Raw genomic sequence first — 15,882 nt, forward strand, 5'->3', positions numbered from 1 at the left:
ACCTTGTCTGGAAGGTCCTATGGACACACCCAGGACAGGCTGGTGGCTCCTAGTGATAGTCAAACTAGCAGCAAATGCAGTGATCACACAATCTGTGGACTACAGACTAAGGAAGTTTCTTAGTGTCTGTGGCTCACAGTCCCTCTTCTAATCTCAGACACCCTCAGGGGTTCCAGCATCTCTTCAGAGAAAGTGAGTTTTTAAACAGAAAATAGAACTTTGGGAACGAAGGGAATGAGTTAGCCGGACACTCTGCTAAATCAAGGCAAAGTGATGGATGCAAATGAGTCCACTAGTAAGTTGGCCAGAGAAAAAGTTTTTCAACCAAAAGAATTTAAAAGTTAAAAAAGATAAAGTTTTATTATTAAAAGCTTACATGTGATTTTAGCCCTGATCATTAGAATCTAAAGTCATTACTTAATAGTCCAGGTTATATTTTACTACTCTGATTTCAGGGGGAGCATTACTGATATTGTGATTAACTCATGTCTATAATCTTTTCAAATACACCATAAACTTGGAAAAACATTGGTTTTATGGCATTATACCAGGCATTACAAGTGCTTTTTATTCATTCACTGTTTCTTGAAACAATCCTAGCCTGGCTTATTAATGCTCTCCAGTGGACCTTATAAAGCCCTGGCTGCTTTCCTGTATGAATGTATAAGTGTGATATTTTCTAAGAACTCAGAAAAGAACCTTATCACACTGTCTCCCTGGATAGATGAGGAAAATCAGGTCCAGAGATTTAAGGCAACTTCCCCCCAGCATCAGCGTCAGAACAGGTTTCCCTCTGCATTTTGCATCCCACTGTGGTCTTCTTTTCCATCATCCTGAAGCTACGGAAAGAAGTCCACAACAAGAAACAAAACAACCTGAGGGTTCTTCATTTTATTTGTATGTCCCACAGTAACTTATTCCAAATACTGAATTCAAAAGAAAAACTGTTCTCAGTGTTAGCACTCATTTATGGTAACAATCATTTCTTTTGAATTGTCTTATTTGACCCTTCATTTTAAATTGAAAATTAAAGTATATATTTACATGTTTATATACAAATAACTTCAAAAACAAATTAATTCCAGTCTTGGTCCAAGAGTTTCCAAGAAGTGGTATAGTACCATACTGCATAAATCCTCTTCTGAAAGTCACTTAGGACTTGGTGAGTTCCAAATATTCAATCACAAATGGTCCCTCTCTTTAAAGAACCAAGTACTTCATTTCTGAGTAAATCAGAGGGAATATCACAGAACATGCTTTGTAAAATACAGCACCACTACTGAAAATGGCTCGGGGTTTCGTAATCCAAGGTTCTGATTTAAAGCAAAAATATGTGGCATAGATGGCAACAGCAAAGAAGTGTCCAATTAAACTTAGAGGATTAGGAGAGAGCCTGTAATAGAAGAAAAACAAAACATAAATATTGGTAAGACACAGAAATCAAATTTACTAGAAAATAGTTTCAATTGTGTATATGATCTATAAAGCTAAATAAATATTCTACATTTTAGAGGACTCTATAAGCTTGTGTCTGCCTGCTAAGTTTGATGCAGGGATGAACTTTTAAAACATATTTTTACAAGAAACTACTTGGAATATACCTGTCAGAGAATTCAGTAACCACTCTTAGTCTAGTTTACACGAGTCCTATGTTTTGAGTTGTTTTCTTTCGGTAACCTTGAGTCTGGCCTATGGGACTCTGACATTCAGATTATAGAAGAGAAAAGACAACATCTGCACTGTGAAAATTATCACTGAGTTTCTTGAGTGCCTGCACTTGAATGGAATTAATTTTTAAATATAAATTTTTCAGTCACCCAGGGCTCCCATAGATCAGATGTGGATGAGCCCACAGGCAAAAAACAAGTTTCTATTTTAATCAAGGGTTTTAGCCTTGTCTACTGACAACTTCTAATCAATGCTGTTTCCCCAAATAAAGCACAGGCATAAATGTCTTTTCTCATTTCTCTGGGAATCCTGATTTGCATACTAATGGATAATAAAATGACAAAATCTATAAGGAGAAAATTTTGCAGTAATTCTTAACAATCCTAAGGACATCTGGACTATGTTCCCTTTGTGTCAAAACAACTTACACAGAAAGCAGCCCAACAGGACCAGCAACACACTCTCCGCCAAGTTTGAAATATAAAAAACAGGCTTTTCTTAGCTGATGTAGGGAATCTAAAATAAAATTTAAAAATTACTCTCAATCAAATTATTTATACATTTATGTTAGGATGCTAATGACATATCAGAATAAAAGTGTAACAAATATCAAACCTATAATTTTTTTTTTAAATCTAGTCCTGAAATTTCAACAATCTAAGATTTCTTTTACATTCCACAATCAACATTATGGATAGTGATATGAATAAACTTTTCTGTTAATAAATAATGACTATACCAAAAATGTAGGTCCCAGAAGTTAAAGTTGTTTAAACTATTTCCTTGATTATGTTATAAATTCATTCAATGATGCAAAATATTCTGTAAACTCTTGGTTATAAAATCACAATTTTGGAAACCAAATACCTTGTCTGAGATGCCCAACCAATACCTTTAAGCGGTAAATTATCAAGTTAAAAAAATAGCTGTGAATAATAAAAAATGTCTCCTATTTGTATAGCTTTTTACACTTTTCAAAGTAACTCATTAAATACTCACAACATAGTATAATCAATCCATAACCTATTTTGATAGTTTAGAATTAATGTTCTTTTCAGGTCTGCCTAGATTTTTTTCTTAACAACCAATATAATAGGATACAATAGGTAAACTTGTACTCCAATATGCCCAAGCCGGTTTGGCAGTGGATAGAGTGTTGGCCTGCGGACCAAAGGGTCCCGGGTTCGATTCCTTCAAGGGCCCATATCTCAGCTGCAGGCTCCTCCCCAGCCCAGGCCCCCGTCAGGGCTTGTGCAGGAGGCAACCAATTACTGTGCTTCTCTCACGTTGATGTTTCTCTCTGTCTTTCCCTCTCTCTTCCACTCTCCCTTAAAAAAAAAAAATCAACGGAAAAATATCCTCAGGTGAGGATTAACAAAAAACAAGCTTGTACTTCAATAAAGCTCTTTTCTTCTCCAATCTTTCATAACTTTTTTATCACAGATTGACAGATTCAAATTCATAATGTAAGAAACACAACAGCTTAGAAAAGCTTTAAAGAACTTAGGAAAACTCAAAACTGAGTTATTTTTACTTGCCCAACCAGACATTTAACTTCCTTACCAGTTAACGAGAGAGATTTGTTTGGCAAATCACCATCGCTGAGTTTTTTTTCTTTTAACAAGAATGATGGTTATAGAGGTTACAGAAGGCATTTGTAGTGTATTATCCTTTGTAATCAGATCACCAAACCACAGATCACTAAAGGCTTTGGCCAGGTTATAGAAATAGTGTTGGGATCTGAAGGAATGGGATCTGAGTTATATTTACTCTTGAAAACCTGAAGGTCTAGTTTCATTAACTGATTTGTACACTGCTGTGGTTGGGAGGTAACACTCTTGCCTTCCCTCCATTTCTAACACTGCTTCTGCTAAGTCATTTTTTCCTTACTATATAGATTGACCACCATCTCTCTATAGGAATATGAAAACAAAAGCAGGGGAAGATTTCAAATAAGCAAAAGGTGGATGCGTTCTGCTACTTTGCATTTTTAAAATATATATATTGATTTCAGAGAGGAAAGGAGAGGCGGGGGAGAGAGAGAGAGAAACTTCAATGATGAGAATCACTAACTGGCTGACTCCTGACCACCCCCTACTGGAGATCAAACCTACAACCCAGGCATGTGCTCCAACCAGGAATAGAACCGAGATCTCCTGGTTCATAGGTTGACACACAATCACTGAGTCACACTGGCCGGGCTGCCTGTGCATTTGATGACAAAAACAATGTTACCTGGAGCTCACATTAATTTCATAAAATTCTATTTGGGGTAAAAATGGAAACTAGTGTTTGGGAAGAAAAATGAACAACTATATTGCCTTTTAATTCATGACCATCAAGATTCTCCATTACAATCTTATGCATCTGGTTTGGACCAAGGGAATTAAAAGTAACAGTACTTTATCAGTGTATTGCTTTTAGGGTTGTCTAAGGGGAAGACGGCAGCCATGTCTAACAGATTCATGATGATGCTCAAGGATGGAGTTAAAAATGATTACCAACCTGAGAGTCAGGAAACATTTGTTTCTGGCCTAATCGCTAAATTTTTTATACTTCAATTCTGTTCCTCTAATAAAAATCTATAATAATATTTATTTTTTTTAAATCTGCACTTACCATCTTTTGCAGAAAATAATTCATAAAGTGCCTGAGCAAGGATATTCACAACAAAGGAATGAGACATTTTTCTTGACCAATAGAATGATTTTTTGGCCTAAAAAAGGAAAAGATCACTTATTATATGGTAAGGAAGGAAAAAAAAAAGCACCGACTGATTTTGTCATCCCCTCAAATAGATATTTATCCTGAGGTCCACGGAGAATTATGCCCTGTCAGTTACCAAAATGTCTTCAGAGCAATGAGTTATGAAGCAAAGAGTATCACTGCAGCTAAGTTTACAATCGGTATGAGCAAAGTGGCACATGCAATCAAGTGTTACCTAATATTCAAAAACAGAAATTGAGATTCTCTTAAGATTCACAGGTTGCCCGTCAGGTTCTATAAGCCTGCATAGGTTTGCATAAGAACCATTAAGCATCAGATCTCCCCATCAAGGCCCCATTCCTCTTAGGCCCTACAAAGAAATCTATTTTGAGACTTTTTTGTCAGAATAATTTAATCTCTTACCTGGAAAATAGCTGCATCATCATAAAGATCAGGGATACCCTTTAGCAATTTCCTCCACAGTTTTATATCTTTAAAAACAACACTCATTCCTCCTCCGGTGAGAGGATGCCTTATATTATATGCATCTCCCAAAAGAAGAACACCTAGAAAGAGGTAATTTAAAGTATGACATCATCCTGCAGCATCACTTGAGACCAAAAAAATAAAAGTATGTTAATTTACAAATGTTATTGATGGGAGTTAGTAAATAGTAATGTGAAAATAACAAGGGTACAGATCATGACTAAATTTTGTTGAGGCAAAAATTCAAGTGTTGATTCAGTCAATAGCTACTGGATATCTAGTATGTGCCGGATACTGGGAATACAGTGAGAAAAAGCCTATGATCTCTGCCCTCATGAAATCCACATGCGAATCTAATATTAAACAATGTCAAGACATTTATAAGGCCTCTTTCATGAAAAATAAAATCAAAAGGATCTACAGGTATCCAGGCATAGGAAACAAGTCTTCTAACAAGGGGGGGAAAACCAAGCAGTCATGGACATTTCACAGCAATATTCACTGCCAGCACATGACAAAGAAATGTCTGTACAATTCTAAGGAAAGAGGGTAGGCCTAGGAAGATTATATCAAGCCACATCATAGTTCAAGCTGAAAGGCATCAGGGGAGATATTCTCAAAACCATCAGAAGTTAATCCAGGAGAATAAACCTTGATTGAATCTTATCTGAAAATTAGGAAGCTCCACAATTTGCCTCTAGATGCACCTCCTGACTGCTGCCCGACTGAGATTCCCAGTCCATTGTCAGAATTATGGATAACTGTTTTATTAAATAATAACTAAAGCTATCATAAACTAGTTTTGGTATTAGTAATGTGTTAATTCATGGAAACCAATTCTCTGTCCCACATGTTATTCCCAGCAGCATAAATTTAACCATGTATTTGTCACTTGGAATACTGAATGTGAATATTTGGAATACCATTTATAAAATAAATCCAATAAAATAATACCTCGTTTGTTTACTGATGAAGGAGGAAGGAAGCTAGATGGCATAGACCTCAAACGAGAATTCTGCATGGCTTCTAAGAATGGTTCTTTCAAGTGATCTGCAATAAACCCCACCCCACCAAATAAATGGTTTATAACATTTCAATTACCAGTTACCACATTTTCTTATCAAATATAAAGAAATAACTACTATATATCTGTTATGGTTGTTACATATATTCCTTGTGATAAATAAAAAGCTAATTATTTTATTAATAAAACTGTTTATTGAGCACTTATTCATGCTAAGGAATGACTAAGGAATCTTAAGAGAAAATTAATGTAAAAAGAAATAAAGCTAAATAAATAAAAAACTAGATGAACAGTGAAGCAAATTCAGATGACATGAGATAGGGAGAAAACTACCTGCCTCTGCTCCAGATGTTAACTGACAGCTGTCATAATTAACAATTTATTGTCACCACCATGTTCTGGTAATATCAGATGAAATATACTAACATTTCACAAACAGCAGAAGGCTATGTATACTAGAAACAGAATTTAAGTAATTAAGTATAAAAATATTTCAAGAATTCAAAGACCTTACATTGCTAGCCAGACTACTTTTAAAAATATTAAAATTTTGTCAGTAATGGTAATTATTCTGAAAACTATGCTTCATTGATATGAAAAGTATATCGAAACTATTTTTTTTAACGTGGAGATTTTCTTACGTGCTAGTTTAAATAAATAGTTCAGCTCCAGTATATCTGATTGGCTGGATGCATTTTTCACCTGCCAATCTTATCTCTGGCCTGTTTTTGTTTTGGTTTGGTTTTTTCAGTTTTTGATGATAATTTATATTTTATAATATAGTATACAAGACTATTTGGAAAAATTAAAAATAGAAAAAATCTAAAATTAAACAAAATCACTTAGCTCCATAGCCCAGACATAAACAAATTATTGGTGTATCTTTTATACATTTGTTCATAAATATCACTTAAAAGGATTATAAAAATCTAAAATGAATATTAAAAAGAACAGTATTGAATGGTATGAAATAAATTAGTTTTCTGTCCAATTATATTCTCTCATCTTTCTTTGTATATGCAGTAGATTTAGACCATTTCTATTTTTATTCTTTTGATACCTACTTTCATGACTTCAATAATAATTTCATAACTCCATTAGAGATTTATCAGAGGATACACACTATGAAAGAAACTTAGCTCACATATACTAATACCAGTCTCTCCTCTAATTTACAAATTTTAGTGAAAATATATTGGCTTTCATTTGCTTAATATTAATAGTTTTTCATGATAAACAAGTATATTTCATTAATCCAATAACATTAAATATGTATATTTTGACTCCCTATTAGGTAATACATATAAATGTGCATCTCCAGGAATCCTGCCTTTTTTGTCTCTACAAGTTGTGTCAATTTATCCAGGGCCACAGTTGATGGTTTTACAGACAACTCCAGGCAGTTCCATCATTCATAGTCATCATACATTTGTATAGTTATTGCTGTAAAGTCTCTTGCAGATGGGGCTGCTATTTCATAATTCACACAAATATTCCATTTGGCTAAAAATAGATAAAACTGATAAATTATGTGCAGTGTATTCTGCAACTGTAATAAAGTATTTTGTTCATATGTTTATTCTGGAATCTGAAAACCAGTAAATATGATAACTTTGTAAATTTATTGCCTAGAATTGGAAATGTGGACTCCTATGTGACTAAATCTGGCCTGCTTCAGACACAGCGTTAGTGAGGACTGAAGATGAAGAGCCTTTTGTGAGATGTGCTTTCACACTTAGATTACAATGAAAGTGAAATCCTATTTCTTACCAGGTAATTGTGGGTAAATTTTTTCAACCATGTATTCTCTTAAATTCCTTGGCAATTCTCCTCGAATGTCAACAAGTACTCGAGTTTCATGAGATGAAATCTGGTAGATGAGAACTGGGTTTGGATTAAGTAAAAGAAGTTCAGCATGATTTGCTTTAAATTGTGGTGCATTCTAGAAAAAATAAAATGAAATATTTTAGTAATTTTAGAATTTCAAGTTGCTTTTTTTTTTTACAATCACACCCCTACAGTAAGTACCTCCATAAGAAAGCCAACAAAATGAGATGAAACGGAAACTTTACTGGAGATCAGGTTTTTCCTAAACTTGGAAAATAGTCCATCTGCAACAACAGTCAATGGAGCATGGAGTTCCTACAACAAAGATAAAGAACATTCAGCTAAGCAGTTAGAAATACACAGTAAAAGGACCATTCTTTTAAAATGTGCATTAACAGATTTAAATATGTTACCGGATAACATTATAGAGGATATTTGAAGATAATACTATTGAGGAAGCTGTTATGTGGACTGAGGTTAATGCATGCCCAATTTAGAGACACTTCCTGAAGTCTCTGAAGATCACCTTCCTCTAAAGCTCTACCATCCAAACCATCTGGGATTAAGCTGCACTTGATAAACAATGAAGAAAACCATAAAGCAAGCATAGCCAATAGAAGACTGAAATCCCATTCATTACAAATTCCAAGGGCAAGCCAATTTTTTGTATTCTAGAACTTCATAATTGATATAGTACTTCAATCAGTGGCTAGGACTTTGAAGAGTTTTTGTGTGCATGGGTGTACATACAATTTATTATTACCTGGCAATCACCCTCATTAGAGTACAATTTCTAGGAGGGGGTGAGCCTGTAGAGCAGCTCAGAAGAATCCACAGATTAGCCTTTTACTAGGCCAACAGAAGCAGATACTGGAAACTATTTTCTTCTGCTATTTCCTTAAATTCTCTTACTTTTGCCTTTCTTACTTAAACGACTGTTTCTTTTAGCCTAGTCATTTCTTTTATGTTGAATCCTTCCTTTACCTTCCAGTTCCCCTCGGCTTCTCTGCTAGTGTATATTTCTCATTCAGTTTTTAATACTGTGAATAGAGTGGTGTTTGTTTGCAAAGTTATTTATATAACCATTCTGAGGTGCACTAAAGACAATGTGTTACGCTTAGGAAGAACTCAACTCCATTTGTTGAGTAATAATTTACTGAGCCCACTTTTTTAGAGGAGGAGGAGAAAATGAAAGAGGAAAATCTCTTAGGAAAAGCTAACACCTGATATATCTCACCTTGATGTCTCCGGTTTCTTTATCCCTGTACTGAACTCCAACCACAGCATCATCTTCTTCTAATAACTGGAGCGCAATGCCCTCAATAAACTTCGTACTAAAAGATAGATAAACAAATACATTCTATAGTAGCTCACTGGAGCAATTTAAGTAAGGACTCATAAATTCCTTATCCCTCATCTTATTTACCCACGTAAACTGGACATGCATGTGGGTGCACACACGTACATAAAAAAAGGTATGGAGTGACAAAAAAGGCAAAAACATCATTAATGATTTTTAGAATTATGTGTGGTTTTTAATATCTAATTTTTAAGAACTGACATTACTAATGTAATATTTTTAAAAGTAACGTTAGATTTTTATCTCAATTAATTTACATGCAAATACACTTAACACCCTCAACCAATTCATACACAGATGAGAATACAGAATTGAAGTTTATCCAGCAAATTATTCAGAGTGGTTAATACTAGTCAGAAGAATCATGGATAATTTTTTAAATCTTCTTTATATTTTGGGGCACTTTTCTACAATAAAATTTTCTAGTTCCATAGATATAAAATCCTTTCAGTCTTATAAAGATAAAATCACTTCAACACTTAAGCTTATGCCAATGACATGAGGTTCTCATATTTTAAAAGTTCCTCAATTATAATGTTTAAAGGCTAGAGGCAAATACAAGTTAATAGAAAAGAGAAGAAGCCAGTCCTGTCACACTAGGTCATTCATAACAATGGAACAGGGACTTTCCCTTGAAGGCCTCTGTCCTGATTTAATAGGAAGTATTATAGTCACAAACCCTAACTCCCAATAGACACACATGCACTGACTTCAGTTACAATAACTGTATCTTCTCAATTCCAACCACGTAACAATCCCACAATTTATTTATTCAAAGGAAAATTCACAACAGTTCCATGTCATTCCAAAAATAATTCTCTATATGATATTCTTAATAAATGCACTGAAAAGATTTAACACTCTTCTAACTTATGGTTTATTTTAGCATAAGACTATGGTCTAGCCCAGGGGTGGGCAAACTTTTTGACTGGAGGGCCACAATGGGTTCTTAAACTGGACTCCAAAAGCATGGATGGAGTGTTTGTGTGAACTAATACATGTTAACACTGCAACTGGTGAAGGAGCGGAGGGGAGAGCAAGAGAACCCTCCGCTCTTTCAGCTCCGCGGGCCGGATAGAACAGCCGAACGGGCCGTAGTTTGCCCACGGCTGGTCTAGCCCACATCTGAACACTTACAGAAATTTATAAAATAGTATTTGTACTTAAATGTTAATTCTTTAACATTATATATTTGGAGCCATAGTCTTACTTGGGCTCTGCCATAGCTGCCTTACGGAGACTCATGATGAATCTTCCATGATGGAAAGCTCTTCCACTCTGCACTTGATTGTCTTCTAGCAGAGGGTAAGGAATCTGAACATCTGATTTGCTTTCCCGATCATGAATTATGTAGCCATGTGTAACCTGGGCATCAATACCTTCCACTGTATCTACAAAACAATTCCGTTAAAAAAATCAATTTTGTTAATATGCCCAGAGTTATGGTAGGCATGAAGAGAACATGAAGGCATGGAAAGTCTGTTTCCAAAAAGGCAGACATTTGTGTAACTATTTGAGAAATGTTAATGCTTCTGTAAGATGATACTCTGAGCAAATTTATAGTATCACAAAAGATTAATATTTAAATATAAAACTCACATTAAAATCCATAGGAAAAATATTAAGACCCAATAACAATGGGTAGAAAGTATACAGATGATTCACATTAAACAATCTAGAAACATTGAACATATCAGAAAAAGGTTCAAAACTTGATTTAAAAAAATAAATTAAAACAAAATACCAAATCTATCAAAATTGCTGGTAAGATTAGAGAAAATTGATAAATTTATATATTATTGGTCATGTGATAAACTAACAACATTTTAGAAAATAATAAAGCAATAATTATCATAAAGTTATCCACTGACATTATACTAGTAATCTTAGTCTTGAAAATTCATCTAAGACATTCACCCTGAAAATATAATTTTTAATAACTTTTAAAGTTATATACAAGAACTAGAGGCATGGTGCATAAAATTCGTGCACGAGTGCGGTCCCTAGGCCTGGCTGGTGATCGAAGGACAAGCGTCTGGTGTGGAAGGGCAGGTCCCAGCTGACCTCTGGGCCCTAGGCAGCACCTGGGTCCCTGGGCCCCCGTGTGCCCCTTGGGTCCCCGCCAGGCTCCCTCAGTGCCTGGGAGCCCCGTGTGCCCCTTGAGTCATTGGGTCCCCGCCAGGCTCCCTCAGTGCCTGGGAGCCAGGCAGCAGCCCGCTCCCATCCGCCTTGGCCTGGTGCCGCCTGTCACCTGCTCCACCATCCCACCAGGGTTCTACTCTCATCGGGGCCCATCGGGGCTGGCAGTGCCTCCACGGCCACCCGCTGCCAGCACCATGTCGCCAACACCCACCATGTCCCACGCCACCCCCTGGTGGTCAGCACACGTCATAGCATGCGGTCGAACTCCCAGTCAAGGTGACAATTTGCATATTAGGCTTTTATTATATAGGATAGGTTCACTACAGTGTTATCTATAATAAAAAACCTAAATATTAATGTAAGTTAGAAAGGTAAGGTACATTATGAACTATCAATTAAGAAAATACTACGCATAGACATACAATTATAATGAAAAACAATGGTTAACAGTAATAAAAATATACTTATGTTGCATGAAAAAGTGGAATTAGCAAGTATATTAATATCGTCACATACTATATGTTTAAATACATTAAAATACAATGTTAAGATAAAGTACATTAAAATAATTTCATTTCTGATTAAAGAAAGACTTTTATCACACATCTATGCCTAGATCAAAATAGTTTTCTGATACACTTTTTAAATATACTAAAAGTGAGTAGAGTATCTTTTTTAAATGAAAATAAAATAGAATACCTTTTTACCAGGAATAGGGTAGTCTAAAATGAACAGTGCTTCCTTATACCACAGAACTCCTCAACACCAATATGAACCTACCTTCAAGACCAAGGTCTTTAAGGACATGATAACCACCTGGCTGCAGAAATTCTCCAACTATCCTGTCAGGCTCTTGTAAATCTCTCTCAATTACTGTCACCTTTCTTCCATCTCTGGAGAGCACTGCTGCCAAAGCAGAGCCAAGGACACCAGATCCCACAATGATAACTTCCGGGTCATTTTGAGAAGATATCGATGTAGAGGCAGTTGCTCCTATTAAGGTGGTTTCTGAAATATTGGTTCCTTTTTTACACTGTTTCAAAAACAAAAAAAGTAAATTATTTTTTTTACTATCCTTAAATCTTATTGCTACTATACAGACACATTGGACTTTTGCATCTGGGCAAAGCTATCCCCTAACCATTACCAAACCAAATGAACCATTATGTCCTTAAATCCTGATCATATATGAAAACCAACAACACTAAAATATTGAAGAAATAAAAATGTATAATAATATCCCAATAAAATTAAGTGTATATTCCTTTTCCAAATATGGTATTTAGAAAATGCTGTGATACAGATATATTTAGAAATTCACACCAGGCAAAATATAAGAAAAATGTTTACAAGGGGCTTCAAAGGCTTATCATAGGGAAAATTCTATCATTAATTACTCAATTCTTCAAACATAGTCTGAGGATCTGCCAAATGCAAATCACATACAACTTTCAGTTGGACTTCATGTTGCAAACTATTCAGCACCTTTTACCTATTGCCACTATTCACCTTTATTTTCTCCTTCTGCACTGTCATCTGAAAAATCTACCTCAATCTAAAATCACTTCTATGTAACAAATTGTCAGATTTTCCTACTCATCTACTAATTGAAAATTATTTAACTCTACAAAATTCCAAAAAGAACAAAATAACTCGTCCCTTGGAACTTGACCTGTTCACAATTTTAGTCTTTGACATGTAAGAACATATTTAATTTACTCCTTCATTTTAACTCTGATTCTCTAAGAGAGCCTGGTCAGTAATGTCAATCAAGTTGGTCCTCCAATGTACTAATAAGGACAAACATTAAACCTATCACTAATTGGGCTGACAGTAAAAACTTTAACTTTGAACATAAGAAGATGAAAAAGTCCTGTTTTGAGAGATTTATGCCCACTGATAATAACAGTGACTGTATGGGGATTTATTTTTTATGAACAATTCAATGCTGTAGTAAGTAATTTTTTTCTTTTTTTGGCCTATGGATTCACAAATATGACTACATTTCATTTCAGGTAAAAGTTTGCAAGGAACCATCTTCCTTGAGTTCTCTGACCTTAAGGATTAAAATAAGACTGTCATTTTGAAGTGTTTTTAATAAAAGAGACCTCAGGCAGAAAGGAAGGAAATAACCCCAAAAATCCTTTAGAACTTTAATTCTCTGTGATCCTAATATTCTTTTATTATGTTTCCATAATGGACTGGGGCCTTGTCCATTCCATTTTTTATCATTTTTCTTAGGGAAATTAACTTTCTGTCCTTTACCAAGAGAAGCCGAGAGTAGACTCTTCCCATTAGTGTAGCATTTCTTACTGGCCAGAATAACTGACTATATACAAATTATTATTCTGAGAGCAAGATAAGCTCCTTTTGTCATCTTATGCCATTTCAAATGAGTTTTTCTTCAAGGTTTTCCCTATTACACACACACACACACACACACACACAGTCCTGGTGGAATGCAACACTGGAGGAAGTCAGGACCTGGTCAGGAGAAGCAGCACTGAAGGGAACTGAGTACTTAATAAAAAGCAGAAAGCCTGAGGCACTCACAGAGTGGGAGAAGGCCGACTGCAGCTAACCCAATGCTCCTACCCCAAGATCTGTCTACACAGCATGATGTGACGCCATTCCTTCAAGGACCCTGAGGGGCATTATCGCAGACAACAATACCCAAGATTTCAATCTGAGAATCAAAGTTTCCCCCTCCCTGCTCTCCCATTCCTCCATCCCACTACTCAAAAGGCTCCTAACAGATGCACCCTACCTTTAGACTAACATTAATAACTACTATTGGACAGTTATGGACCAAGCATTAAATCATTTAATTCCCTAACTACCAGTAAGGCTGCTGCTGTCCCCATCTAACAGAAGAGACAACAGTCTTAGAGAGACTAAGCCATTTGCCAAAGGCCTCACAGCCACAAGTAGCAGAACAGAACTTCTAAACCAAGCCCCTGTCTCCTGCAGGCTTGCTGACCTGTACTGTGGATGTAAAACTAATGCAACCCCGGAACCCTGACTCTGTGGGCCTCTACCCTATGTCCACCCTCACCTGGTCTACTACTGTAGTCTCTGCCCTGAAATCCTGGCTTCCATTCCTGTCTCCCTACAATCGTCTTCACACAGCAACTGGAACGCTCTTTTTAAAAAGTAAGTCAAATACTGTTACTCCAGTGCTCTCGGGAAGAGGTCCAACACCAATTGACCAATAGGCCTAGAGTTCTGGCTTAATAGCCATCATCTCCACTGTCCTCTGCTGCTTTCACAAGGATCATAACTTCGCGTGGATTTGAAACCGTCTTTGGTTTGGAAACACGACTGCACTGTGGACATTGCTCACTTACTTACCTCATCAGGGCATCGCTGCACGGATTTGCTCAAAGCCCCGGCGATGTGGAAAGAGAGCACTGTGTCCGTGGCTGCAGAGTGCTGGGCACCTTCATTCGGCCCGGCCAGCTGTCACTCTGGACACGGAGGACTCACCTGCAGCAGGTGTCCTTCTTCCGGGTACCAATTCCAACCTCACCCAAAGGATTTAAATAAAACATTTTTTTCCCATCACAGAAAGTGATTCTGTCCTCCTTCAAAATGAAATTCTAACCTTCCATGTCACCTTTTATAATCAAACCGATATGCATGATGAAATCAACATTCATAAGAACATAATTTCATTTAGTCTTGGCTCCGCCAACACTACATGAAATGTTTCCAAGTCCTTGCTAAGAGTGCCAAGGAACAGTCAAAAGCTTTTTAAAACAAAACACACAAAAAACCACAAACAAGTACATGAGAATTCATACCTGAGTATCTACGCCTCTTAGAGAAAATGGACATGTGAGTGACCCCAACCCTAGTTTTAAAATAAGACACGCATGCCTTTGACCACTTTGAATATTCAACCCACCTTCCTGGACCCGAGCTGCTCGTTCTTTTCTGTCCCCGGCGGGGATTTGGCCCAGAAGAAGCCGATGAAAGGCAGGGCCGCCAGGAGGTCCGAGAAGACGGCGAGCTGGGAGCCCTTCTGCTGGCGCCGCGGGAGGGCCCCGCCGCGGGAGCGGGCGCGGCAGCGGTAGGACAGCACCAGGCCCAGCGACAGGAACACCAGCACGCACAGCAGCAGCTCCTTGTTGGCCCACGTGACCACGTCCCCGCATTTCTTATAAAAGTACGTGAAGGTGGCAAGGCCGAGGAAGGTCCACATGGTCGATGCTGAGATCCTCTGCTGTCCTTGTAGGACGCGGATGATTGGAGATTCTCCCCAGAATGTGTTCCCAAAAGGAGCACCGGAACCGGCCCCGCTCCAAGGACCGTCCTCACAGGATTACAGTTCCAATCGGACTCATTTAGAAAATCCTAACGCGAGTATGAAAGTGTCGGAACGGGGAAGGTGGGGCTTGGCAGTCTGTCAAAACCGCCTGCTCCACAGCTCCGGGCTCAGACTCTCCTCTCTCTGGGGCCATCCATTTATGTTTCTTTCTTTCGTGAGATGGGTTTCCCTGAGGGTTGTTGCGGATGATGGTTTCAGTTCTGATGGTGGCTCATCGTGCTGTAAAACGCTCTCTCAACAGCAGCAGGTGCCCTACGAGAAGATGGAGGAGGAAAAAATCAAATACCTTGGCGCCGAGAAAAATGCTGCCTCGCCTCTTCCGCCGGCGATGGCGGGGCG

General features: G+C 37.2%; 1 protein-coding gene and 1 long non-coding RNA gene across 2 annotated transcripts; one reads left to right on the plus strand and one right to left on the minus strand.

Annotated features, from left to right (window-relative positions):
- Positions 1-333: 333 nt before the first annotated feature.
- On the minus strand, positions 334-15,875 carry SQLE (squalene epoxidase). The gene is made up of 11 exons (XM_006770960.2): positions 15,121-15,875; positions 11,994-12,246; positions 10,282-10,462; positions 8,949-9,045; positions 7,913-8,026; positions 7,655-7,826; positions 5,815-5,910; positions 4,798-4,940; positions 4,288-4,384; positions 2,097-2,184; positions 334-1,393 (listed from the first exon to the last, which is right to left on the minus strand). Exons 1-11 carry the CDS (start codon positions 15,415-15,417, stop codon positions 1,201-1,203), a joined length of 1,731 nt encoding a protein of 576 aa, XP_006771023.1. The 5' UTR covers positions 15,418-15,875; the 3' UTR covers positions 334-1,200.
- Positions 4,345-14,779, plus strand: LOC107184267. Its single transcript, XR_001515093.1, has 3 exons — positions 4,345-4,414; positions 7,517-7,657; positions 14,184-14,779. It is a non-coding gene; the product is annotated as an uncharacterized LOC107184267 (long non-coding RNA).
- Positions 15,876-15,882: the final 7 nt, after the last annotated feature.

Source organism: Myotis davidii, unplaced genomic scaffold (assembly GCF_000327345.1).
Source record: "Myotis davidii unplaced genomic scaffold, ASM32734v1 scaffold765, whole genome shotgun sequence".
NCBI lineage: Eukaryota > Metazoa > Chordata > Mammalia > Chiroptera > Vespertilionidae > Myotis > Myotis davidii.

What these genes read in the sequence shown, in the direction of transcription:
- SQLE (XM_006770960.2), bottom strand. Translation starts at nt 15,417, where the DNA reads ATGTGGACCTTCCTCGGCCTTGCCACCTTCACGTACTTTTATAAGAAA. An exon ending in AGCAGCTCGGGTCCAGGAAG is followed by an intron (nt 12,247 to 15,120) that starts GTGGGTTGAATA and finishes TTTTTGAAACAG; the next exon opens with TGTAAAAAAGGAACCAATAT. An exon ending in CCTGTTGGGCTGCTTTCTGT is followed by an intron (nt 1,394 to 2,096) that starts GTAAGTTGTTTT and finishes CTTCTATTACAG; the next exon opens with GCTCTCTCCTAATCCTCTAA.